The 11,885-nt window shown below is 40.1% G+C and overlaps 1 protein-coding gene across 1 annotated transcript; it reads right to left on the bottom strand.

Moving 5' to 3' along the window:
- Nucleotides 1-246: 246 nt before the first annotated feature.
- AMOTL2 (angiomotin like 2) lies at nt 247-11,424 on the bottom strand. Its single transcript, XM_075861197.1, has 10 exons — nt 11,239-11,424; nt 8,803-9,599; nt 7,585-7,738; nt 6,496-6,640; nt 5,928-6,020; nt 4,156-4,451; nt 3,759-4,042; nt 3,457-3,641; nt 3,187-3,339; nt 247-1,508 (listed from the first exon to the last, which is right to left on the bottom strand). Exons 2-10 carry the CDS (start codon nt 9,489-9,491, stop codon nt 1,450-1,452), a joined length of 2,058 nt encoding a protein of 685 aa, XP_075717312.1. The 5' UTR covers nt 9,492-9,599; nt 11,239-11,424; the 3' UTR covers nt 247-1,449.
- Between the last annotated feature and the right edge of the window lie 461 nt (nt 11,425-11,885).

Genomic DNA, 11,885 nt, shown 5'->3' with positions numbered 1-11,885 from the left:
TCATAACGTATATAAACCTCTGTATGGGAAGAGACACTTTAAAGGAACACGCCATGCAAAACTGATGCAAAGTGTTATTGATAGTACATGGCCTAAGGGGAAGGTTCACGAGTCTTTCTTTGGTGTTCTTTGAATCCAAGTCATGCTCTGCCCCTCCAGTTTTGCCTGGAGAATTCCATTAAGGATATTGCCCGATCAGGTTCCAACCTCCGTTGTGAAGTAATAAATGATATGTTTTCACACAGATTTCATTTTACTTTTAAAATTTATTTAATTTCATATTTAAAATAACAAAATTCTGGTCTGCAACAGCAGAACCAGACGGCATTCAGGCAGCATACATTAAGCGAATAATATTAAGAAACATCAGCCACGCTTACATCTTTAAATACTTTCGATAACTTAAGTAAACTCACAAAAAATATATATCAGATTCATACATCTTTGGAATAAAACAGACTTTCACAGCGCAGATAGGCAGAAATACCAATACAAAAAATATATTACATTTGTAACCCATTCTGATGTCAGAAGGGTAGAGGAAGGGGTGACAATTTCTAGAAAAATCTTTACTACATTGCGTAATACAATTTTCTTTTAATCTAATTTTGTAAACAATGTACATATGTAGAAATGAAAAATGGCCACTGTTGACCAGCAACATTAGCCAGACAATAAAGAGGGGTAAAAGTGTGGGAAAGGATTTTAAAATATAAAATAAATACAATATATGATCTAGTGGAGACGTACAAGGAATAGTATTTGGCTTGCACTTGTGTGAGCTTTTTCTAAGCATCAACCTATGAGCCTCAGCTCATGTATTGACCCTTGTATCTTGGTAGAACATTAAAGTAGACCATGGAAGGTCTTGGAACAAGACAGAAACATAGCTGTATAAATACAAATAAGGACCAACAGAAGGACTTATAAAAATATACACATAGGTATTTACATGACAAATGTTCGGGACGAGAGTCCGACAACTTTAAACCACTTCAAACCCCTACATTTTTGTAGGTATTTCTAGCAGCAACAGGGATTGGCACTTGGTTTTCGAAAGCCAAAAGTAGACTTTATTCATCTCCTCCTCCCAAAGTCTGTTTCCATGTGAATCAAAGCCTTGTGGTTGAGTTGCAGTTCCAAAGGATTAGACACTGTATCACATTAATTGAAGTTGTTAAGTGTCATCAACTTCTGATGGGTGAAAATCTAAGGAGATCTTTCTCGAATCTTCTTAAGCCACTGCTCAGACAACTCTAAAGTCCTTCTACATTTTAGGTTGGAGATTCCAAGCTGAACACACCTTATTCTGGTGGTAAGACTGCCTCGTAGTTACAGACTGAACATGACATTCATTCCCTGTAGACTACAGTTGATCGACCAGCTATGGTTCCTGGTCGTATAAGACTTTCTCAACATTCGGGATGTTATCCCCAGGGAGTAGGAAGCTCAGATGAGGATTTCTACCATTTCAGAAATGTTGGAGCTTTTTGCAGTAAATACCGTTTCTAAAAAAAGAAAAAGAAACCGTTCATGAATAAATGGCGACTCTTCAGCAAAATGTAAAATAAATCAGGAAAAGAATACGAAGCGTAAACTCATTTTTGAAAATGTTACTATTTACTACACAAATGATAGACACATACTAATTCATCCATGGAGGAGCTTAACTACTCAACACTATCTAAGCACAAAAACAAACTGGTCATGATAAAATAATAATCATAATGTAAAGTATGAAGCTGGCATGATAATTACACGCAGCATTCACACATTTCATATGTATTGGACACACTACATTGTAATATCTGAAATGCCAGCACATGATAAGCAGCAGACTGACAGATATTAATATACATTCACTGGATATCCTGTCAGCATGAATGTAAATTGTCTATGCATGACTGGATTTTATCCATCTATGCACCCTAGTGATTCCATTCTCTGATTCACTCTTTACAAAGGCCATTGAATACATAGATAATGAGACAACCATGTGATCAGTCATGTTAATATGTGGCCGCATAAAAGAGGATGGAATTCCATACAATGAATTGTGACCAGGAGTGAAGCCGGGACAGTAGGCCTTCCTTGTGGTGCTTGTCTGGGATGATGTATGCTGCGCTATTGCTCAAGATTCCACAATGAGTACTCTGGGTCACAATGGCCTATTTTCTGGCTGTATCATGAAGTGGTGATAGTGGTGGGGGAGACATTCCAGACATGTCTGTAGCCTTACGTGGTGAGCAGACAGACTGTATCATTATGGTGGGGTTACATTTCTGGTGCATTTTGAACAAAGCCGAGTAATGGGAATTTGAGAAATATGAGAAAACCTTAAGATTCTATTGACTAATTGTTCTTAAGAACATAATGACTAACAAAGGCTTCTTAGTGCCAGTCAAACTGTGTGTGGGGTGGAGGATATTTTAAGTCATCAGACAACTTTTTTTTTAGTCAACTTTTTTTTTCTACTCTGGGAACTTGTGGGAACTAGTGACAATTTAATCTTTTCACACCCTTCTTCCCAATACACTTTTTATACCATCCTAAGCTTTGATCACATTTGATTGTGAAGTAGAAGGCACAAGATATCAATAATGTATTCTTTTGTACATTAGAGATGTTCCCTCCCACTGTCCCCCCCTTCTTCGTTCAATCTTTGGCCTCACACCTGCATTCTGTTCCCAGCTGCATAGCTGAAATTCATTGGCATTAGTCATCACCAAGGGAGGCCAAGCCTTGGCAGGGATTGTGAGAGGAGAAAGCTCTCAGCTATGCAAGGCTCGGCACAAGCTCAGCCTGGGGGAGGGGAGGTAAGCGAGTGCAGCTTCTGCCGTTGCGAAACGCCTTCTGAGTATTAGCATTGAAAGAATAGACGCTCGCTCTAGCAACAGTGTCCACACTTGCATTATATTGGTATAGTGGAGTGAAGACTCCTGACGAGCGAATAAAAGCCGTGTTGATGGGTGAACATACAACGTTTCTTGTAGTAGTGTATACAATGAGCGCCAAGAACACACCCTTTCTGTAAGTCCATACTGTTTTGTGGGAACTGACTTAACTAGTATAAAGCTTCTCCAGTTTACGAATCACCCATTATTAATCAATATCATTCCATAATCCTACATGTCACCATAAAAATGTGATTGATTATATGGCCTACAATGGACACAAGAGACCTACCTAATGAAGATGTGTTATTGTCCAGAAGGGAGTCTGCTACCATTGTTCGTTCAGTTGAACACTCTGTTTGGGTGCTGCCATCTTTGCTGCCATGTTTCGAATGTACAGGTAAGATGCTAGCATTGGCAGGTGGCAAACATTTCGATTGGCTTACTGGAAAAGAAACATAAGGCAAAGATAAGCGTAATGTTCCTATTACAGAACTTCAAATAGCTGAAACATCAAGTCTTGCTATCTTGAGATGTGTAAGTAATATGTAGAAGTAATCACCTGCTGTTCCTTGTGACATGTTGGCTTGTCGTTCTCCAGCTGCTGAATTTGGAGTTGACACAGACAGTGTAAAGATGGAAGGTACAGACTTAGCCGGTCGTAATGGGCCCTGGTGGGGTTTGCGATGCTCCAAGACCTTGATGACTGCATCTTTCTCTAGTATCTGAGCATGTAGAGCTTTAATTCTACATGGGGAGACAACATGAAAATCCTTGTTAAAAATTAAGGAAAGGATAATAAGAAAAACAAGGTGAAACTAGTCACATTCTCAAGCATGGCAATTGTAAGAACTTGTATCATACCTGTTTTCCATTTCTTGGTGCCTGTGGTTGACCATCAGGAGATCCTCATTGAAGCTATTGTTTGGTGAGTGCCGAGGCGAGTGATTGATGATAGTAGTATCTCGCTGAGCGGCAGCAGTGGCAGCGGCATCCATGGCAAACTGGCGCATAGTGCGTTCCTCCAAATACTTCTGCTCCCACTTGGTCATGTCAGCCTCGAGTGCCAATATCCGTTCCTCTTTTTCTCGCAGCACTTGAACAGAAAGCTCAGGTGATTGACCTCCACTCTGCAACAATGGTTGTCTCTGTTTGAAAAAGAAAATGGTAAGGTTGTGTTTCTCTCAGATTTGGACTTTGAAAGACAATGAAGAGAATACAGTAAATGTAAAAAAAGACTTTGAACTAAAGTCATTCCTACCTGCTGTGCCCTTAAATTTTTCAACTCCTGCTCCAGCCTTGTCCGCAGACGCAATTCCAGTTGTTCTCTCTTTTCACAAGCAGCTTGGAGTTGGCTTAAAGCTTGTTGTAGCCTCTCCACTTTTTCCACATATGCCCTCTTCTTGCGGAGCTCATCTTCTGTACGAGCTGCTGTGGACTGGGCATTACGGAGGGCTTTTTCCAATAGCTCCGCTCTCCTTCGCTGGTCCTCATTAGCACTCCGCAGGAGGGTAATCTCTCTCTCCAGCTTCTCTTTCTCTTGCTGCTGTTCACGACCTATATGCAATAAAAATATATTATTAATAACCTGAAACTCTCAGTGATCTCAACCTTAAGCAGTTTAAAGTAGCTGACCGATGCTTCACCTGGTTCTTGGAACAGAGTAAAATGTGAACTTGTGTTTGGTGGGAAGAGCAGTCCCGGAACAAATACAAGGCAGGCTTAACAAAGAAGTGGTGAATTGATTTTAATATACCAGCTGCAAGTAGCCTACAAGCCGGTAATGTTCCCTCAGAGCTGGAGATCCAAGCCAGCTTTAGAAGACTTGGCAAACAAAGAGAAGAGACCTGAGAGGTACGATAAGCTCTGTAAACAGCCAAAAGGCCTGTGAGATCCGAACATGTTTACAAGAGCTTTGTCTGTATGTGGAATGACCTAACAAGAATATTCCTAAGTATATGTTAAACTTGACTGCTACTTCACTGTTCCATGAAAAGGTTAAGCAAACATGCAAGTTCCCAGGCCTGGAGAAGCCAGACACCTAGGGACATGACAGCTCAAGGATGTATATCCTGGTACGACCAGTTCTCTCTGGTGGTGTTCCCAGCTCTCCAACATTGGGATATGCATTGCTGTCAGTTTAATGTGGCAGGATGCAGAAATTTAGGGTGAGTAAAGTGTATTATGTGCTTGCGTTAACTCGGATCAGCCACTAGGTATCATGAAGGCTTGAGATTCTTAATGCTTCTCCCTTCAAGGAGGTTTGCAATCATTGGGCTACAGTATAATGACATGTTATTTGACTTATACCAGTCAATGTAACGTATATGTAACATGACAGTATGTTGCTATATGTAACATGACAGTATTAAATGTTGCAAATTGTGTAAGAAGAGTTATGGTAATTTTTTTAAGGAATGGCACAGGGCACCATCATATTATCTTCTATACAGGAGGACACTAAACTTGTGCTACATCTACTTCCTCATGGAATTATTTTTTTCTACAGTATTTAAAACGTTGTGCTCTTATAAGAATTTACTACTAGACAGACTACAGTCCTTATCCTGGTAACCCATGCAGTGCTGGTCTCTCATGTGATCTACAGTGTTTTTCCCCTTTCCCTCCACTTCTTCAAACTAAGAAAGGGGGATGGGGAAGCTCAGCTACTGGAATGCAAAGAATTCAGGTCACATTGAACTCTGTTTGTTTGTTAAAGCAGCATAGCCTTTTCTTCAGGAAGCAGAGAATGGAGATGCCTCCCCTGTATCCTTAGAAGTGCGTCAGGCCAGATCCCACGTACGCAGCGTAATAGAAGTTAAGACTCATTTGTTTATGAACGCCAATAAACCCAATGGTAATATTTGCACAGTGTGTAATAGAGGTTGAAAAGGAATACATTTATGAATTCTTAACACATAAAGTTCATAACAGAGAGTGAAATAAGATATGGATTCCTATTTTCCATAGAGTGGGGGTTGTAGTTTTCACGAGTTGCCGAACACTGTTCTACAGTAAAATTATACAACTTACACTGAGCAAGCAGCTTGGATACAGTCCCTTGGTTGTCTTCTCGGTTCTCCAGACTCCTGGCTGCCAGCTGTTTGTTTGCAGATTCCAACCGTTCTATAGAATAACCACAAAAATAAGTTTTAGACTTCAAAAATAAAAACTTCCGCATTGATGAATCATATCGCTACTCTACTGTTTCCTCAACTATTCCCTCTTTCAACTTATTTCTGTGTCTGTCTCTCTAGTGGCGTGGTCTTCTTCTTCAAAATATCTGCCTTATACATATATATAGGGATTTAGTGCTCCAGAATCTTGCCATTTACAATCAAAGACTCCAATTAATACAACGTTGATAGGCTATGTAGGCTAATGAGCTTTGTCAGGAGACCTCATTGCTTTTCCTATGACTCTGTTGTCTGAGTTCATCTTCGTACATGGCTTTTCAAGGGCTTGATGGTCTTAATCGAATGAGCCCATTCAGTGAACGCTAATATCCATTGTGAGAAGACAATGATGATTGATAGCACATAAAATAAGCATGTCAACGTGGACAAAAAAAGGCCTTTCTTTATTCCCCCTCTTCCCTCACCTCTCAGGTCTCGGTTAAAGTCTTGCATGCGTCTCATCTCTCCTTCCATCTTGGTCCTCATGGCAGTCTCAAGTGACTCCCTCTTAGAAGATGCTTTCATGAGGCTATCATAGGCTTCAGAGATTCGCTGAATTTCTGTCTCCAGCTGCAAAATAGAAAAGGGATTAATAGGCTGTAATGTTTATCAGAGCATTGAAGATATATTACACACACACACACACACACACACACACACACACACACACACACACATGATCTATTATAACATGATAACATGATATATTATAACAGCCAATCAGCTTTCCCCATTTCAGGTTTAAATTATGTCTGAGGACTCTATATATGTTTAGTACTATCTCTTTTGGGACTATTGCATTATATTTAATCTAAACAATAATTCGGAAATGAATAGAACTCTGGTGTTTTAGCTTAGCGAAAATCTAAACAGGATTCCCGCAATCTTATAGTGATCCCATTACACTTGGTTTCTATATTAAATAGTTTTAAAGGGCCCAGACAGCCTCATAGCGCTCCTTAGTTAAACACTGATTATGTCTGTAGACTTTATGCCACCTGCCTGTCTGGATTACACATTTGCTAAGGGGATGGCACCCCCTCCCTATTCCTTACAGCTGAGGCCTTCCTAACACAGGCACCTTTTCATCCGCACACAATGGCTCATTTATGCCACATCAGGTCAGCTCAAGCAGAACACAAAACCCAAGCAACTGTCAGCGGCCTTCAGCTCTACGTGTGCCTTTAACAAATGGCTCATAGCTGCCTCATTGTGCAAAGAGTCCTCGCAGCTGTTAAAGTCTATGTGGAGGGGGGATGGGGCAGAGAAAGTGAAAGGGTTGACAAAATGAAACTGAGAGGGGTAGACACCCCACCCTCCATTACCAGCTGGAGAACATTTACAATAACCTGTTTGCCGATGGGAACCTTATATGGACACTAATGGCTTTTCCAAAATGTACTAGACAGGAAAGACAGCTGCTGGGTAGCAGTTCATAGATATACATTGCACTTGTAACGTGTGCCTACAACAATAACACCCGTTACAAGAGGATACTTTAATATTGTTTTTACCTTTTGGATTCTGACAGCTTTTTCGCTGTAAGTCTCAAGTTCCCTGCGCAACTTTTCATTCTCTCGCAGTAGAGCGTCCATTCGAGCCATGTGACTACCCGCAGCATTAAAAGATGCCATTTGGCTGTATTGTACGTTAGGATCCGGCATTGTCCTACAAGGAATAAATGAAAACATTACGTCAGAATTACCTGTATATATTAATTTAGCAACAACTCTTTACTTGTTTTATGATGTCAATCAGTTCTAAATGCTAATGCTGATTGATTGTGCTTCCTTCCTGTCCCAAAATAACAAAATGACTTCACTTTTGGAAAGAGTTTTTATAACACTGTGGAGAGATTCGCATTAACTTGTATATAGGGCCTGTACGGTCTTGTACAACCTACACAAAGCATCATCTTTCATAGAGAATCATTTTCCAAAAGCATTCTGGGTGCATCCGCAATGATGGACGGACTCCGAAAAACAACCAATCAGCCAGCCATACTAACATTTTTAAGATAGAACTGGTCTTCTGAATGCACAGAGATCCTGCTCCCGCTTAGGTCTGGAGTATGTATGCAATTTTCTATGAATATAATTACCTATATACATTATTGATGTTCCTTATCCTACATCTACAACCTATGATCAAAATGCCATTCCAGAGCTAGCCCGGATACCAATGTCTAGAAGGAAGGCAGCAGATGTAGGTGCACTGCCTAAAGCCAGAATAATATATCTTCCTTTTTACTGTTCGTTGACTGGAACTTTAGGAATTCATAATAGCTATCACAAAGGGGGATGGTATTTCCGTTAATGAGACTAATCGCTGCTGCTGCCAAAGGGGTTACAAGAACTAGCAAGGAAGAAAATTCTTTAACTCTGAGACTGAAAATATTCCTTTACTATTTTCTTCGTCTCTCGTATACGGAGCCACTTCCTGTCCCTGCTTATCTCTTCCTGTGTGAACAATGCAGAATTGTGGCAGCCCACCAGCTCAGGGTTTATTGTCAGGGATCTCTTTTAAATGCCAGAGTTTAAAGAGATTTTTATATCCTCCTTTGAAGTAGCTTTTAATACAGTGTTGGTCTGTCTGTGCGGGGGGAATACAAAATTCAGATTGTCAACTCTTTGAAGTCTAGTTTATGGGTTCTCATTTAGAAGAAACTATTATTATGGACCATGTTAGACTGTAAAGGAAATAGTACAATAGTTAACTATATATGTGCTTACCTGACATCAGGCTGACGGTATAATGGGAGATCTCCGGAATATCGCCTTTGTTCGGGAGCATACCCACTGATCTGGTCAGGTTGGGTATAAGTTGGATACTCAGGTGGAGCATTTCTGTAGTGTACTACTCCTTCTTGTTGTTCACGAGCTACTGAGAGCTGATACTGTTTAGGAAGTTGTGGGAAGCTGTGTGAAGAGCTCATGAGATTTTGGGACTTGGCTCCATTACGTTCAAGAGACATCTGCAGTAACCTCTCACTCAGAGACCTTACATGGCCATGTTTCAGCTCCATAAGGGACTGGTCGTGCCTTTGAGGACCATGTTCAACCCTCTGGACATTTTGGGCTGCGTAATATTGAGAAAGGGCAGCTTTGGCTTCTTCATAGGTTGGAAGCTCCTCACCTTTGTGTTGGAACTCATAAGCTTTATACATAGGGTTCTCCAAGTAGAAATGGTCACAATGGTGCTCCTGCCCTTGAGGTTCCTGCCTTTGGAAAGGGCTCCCCTGAAACTCCTCTTGTTCTAGGCTTTCAAGGGATGACCTGGGGCTTCCATTGCCCCCACCTCCCCTCAAAGCTTGTTGTTGGATGGCCAACAATGTGCGATTCTCACTCAGATTCCCATATCTCAGCTGCTCCTGAATAAGACGGTGCAGGACCGTTCCAGACGAATCCTCAGCTGTTCTCATTCTTGCTTAAAAGATAAATATAAATCCCACAAGAGAATAATAAAATAAGAATACTGGGTAATCCTTTCCCCGAATCTTCCACTGATCTAAGGTACTGGTGATAGCAGCCTGTGAATAGAAAAACAACATATTACAATAGATTCTTGTTCTACACTCATCTGGCATTCTTCTACTATATCACCTATCATCTCTTCATGTGTCTATGTTTACTATCCCTCCTTTTTTTTTTTCTGTGAAAACTCTTTTTAACAAAATATGTGCATGTCAATAGATAGTGACTCCGAGGACAACGCTGGAGGCTGAGGAACCCTAATTATTACTGTGCATTTAGCAGCAAAGGATTGACCTTGATGGTACCTGTTGTGGTTAATTGCAAATACCTTTCTGCTGCTCTAGTCCCTAACACCCGCTGTTTCACAGTAACCTGGAGAGGTAAGACTTTTGACCTTTGTTTTAGGCAGGAGGGCTGTATAAATGATTGGAATTTCTCCCTCCCTTTTTTTCTAAAGAGATAAGGTCCAGTCTTTCTCTGGTATGCCCCCCTGCAGCTTCTGTTTTGTAGTCTTCCCTTGAATACCAGATATCCTAGTTGAAGTTGAACAACAAACCAAACAATATAACATCTGTAGAAGATTCCTAGAGCGGCGTAGAAAAAATTAATTCTTATGCCAGGTTAAAAACTCTAAAGGACACATTTTCTAAATTAACTCCATGCTCTATTGTTACCAGATAGATAGATACATAGCTAGAATAGTTTTAATACATTAATAGCTCATTTGGTGACAATGGGTTAAATAAATTGACTATATTCAACATTCTACACATTGCCGTCCGCAACATCCTTAGATGATGAGTTTAAGGACCACAAACCTGTGGATTTCCTGCTATCTTAATGCCCAAAGCTGTTTTCCACAGCGTAAGAGATACCACCACCTCGCCAATATCTACAACGTGACATCACCGGGCCCTTTGTGTTGCAATTGACATTCTTTGTGCATTGCAGCCCTGCCACAACTATACAAAAGCTTGTACTCAAAATAAGAACAATAACAAACAAAAAATACCCCATGAATTCCTCAGCCATTGCTAAGGGTGACCAAACACCTGCATTTCTTTCCTTCTCTCCCCATGAAAGAATGCAACATTGTTAACCCATAACAGACACATTGTAAACAAAGCAAACCAAACCGCGATTGTATTATCACAATACTATAAATAGGTAACAAGATCGAATAGAAACATATTTCTAGAGTTCAACTGAAGTAAATATGTCAACCACTGAAGTAAACAGGTCAACCTGACCAACAAGAGACCCGTCCTAAGAGTACATAGTCTATGGGACACACATTTACAAGAATACCGTATGCAATATTTATACATAATGTAAGCATGGGTGTTATATATATATATAATATATAATAAATATACAAACATATGTTAATACATATACAATAATAAAGGAATTATATCCACATTATTACATATACACGTTAACAGATGTTCAATGAAACCATGTCTACCCTATTGTTTCCTTATATCTCAGAAGAGCAAGAAGAATAATACCCGTCTGTATGTATATATATATAAAACATTGACACAATGAACCGTATTGAATAAAATATTGTAATAAAAAAAGTAAAATAAACAAACTGTCTAAAATGATAGTCTTGCAGAGAAAAAGTTAAAACAACAAAACAAAACTGTCCAAGTGATGGTCCCAATACCCAAAAGAGCAGTGGGTTCTTACCAGATCATCGCCAATGTTTGCAGCGGTGTGGGTGCCAGCATGTGCCAATGTCCTTGGTGTAAGTGTCTATCCGTCAGTGTTGGGAGCAGACTGTACACAGCCTGAGAGCTCAGAGCAGACTGACTCTCTTACTAACACACTGGCTGTACTGCCTCAATAGCTCTGCTATGTCAGGAATGTGAGAGTTTCAGGCTCCCCCTGGGATAACAGCTCTAACCACACATAACCTTTCTCCTGCCCCTCCTCACTCCCTCCCTCTCCTGGGACTATGCTCTCCGCCCTCAATCTCTCCAAGAGTTGCACATACCCCCATACGCCACTAGGGGCAGCATCATTCCCCCCGCCCATCCCGCTGTATCGTGTATAGAGCTGTACTGGAAGGAGAGAGAGGAACAAAGAGGAAAATAATGTCCTGAATTGATGCAAAATCTCAATTTACGTCCAAAAATACATTGTGTCAGTATATTACATTAACAATGTGTGAAAATGCATGCAAATAGTGTCATACTACCACTTGATAATAATAATAATAATAATTAATAATAAAAAAATATAAAATGTGGTTGTTTTGTATTCATTTTAACCAAGTGGCTATAAATGCTTGAAATAACTTCCAAGATTTTAAATAAAAACTGTGTGAGAAGGAA

The sequence above is a fragment of the Rhinoderma darwinii genome, chromosome 4 (assembly GCF_050947455.1).
Source record: "Rhinoderma darwinii isolate aRhiDar2 chromosome 4, aRhiDar2.hap1, whole genome shotgun sequence".
Lineage (NCBI taxonomy): Eukaryota > Metazoa > Chordata > Amphibia > Anura > Rhinodermatidae > Rhinoderma > Rhinoderma darwinii.
This window is presented reverse-complemented; position numbering and strand designations above follow the sequence as displayed.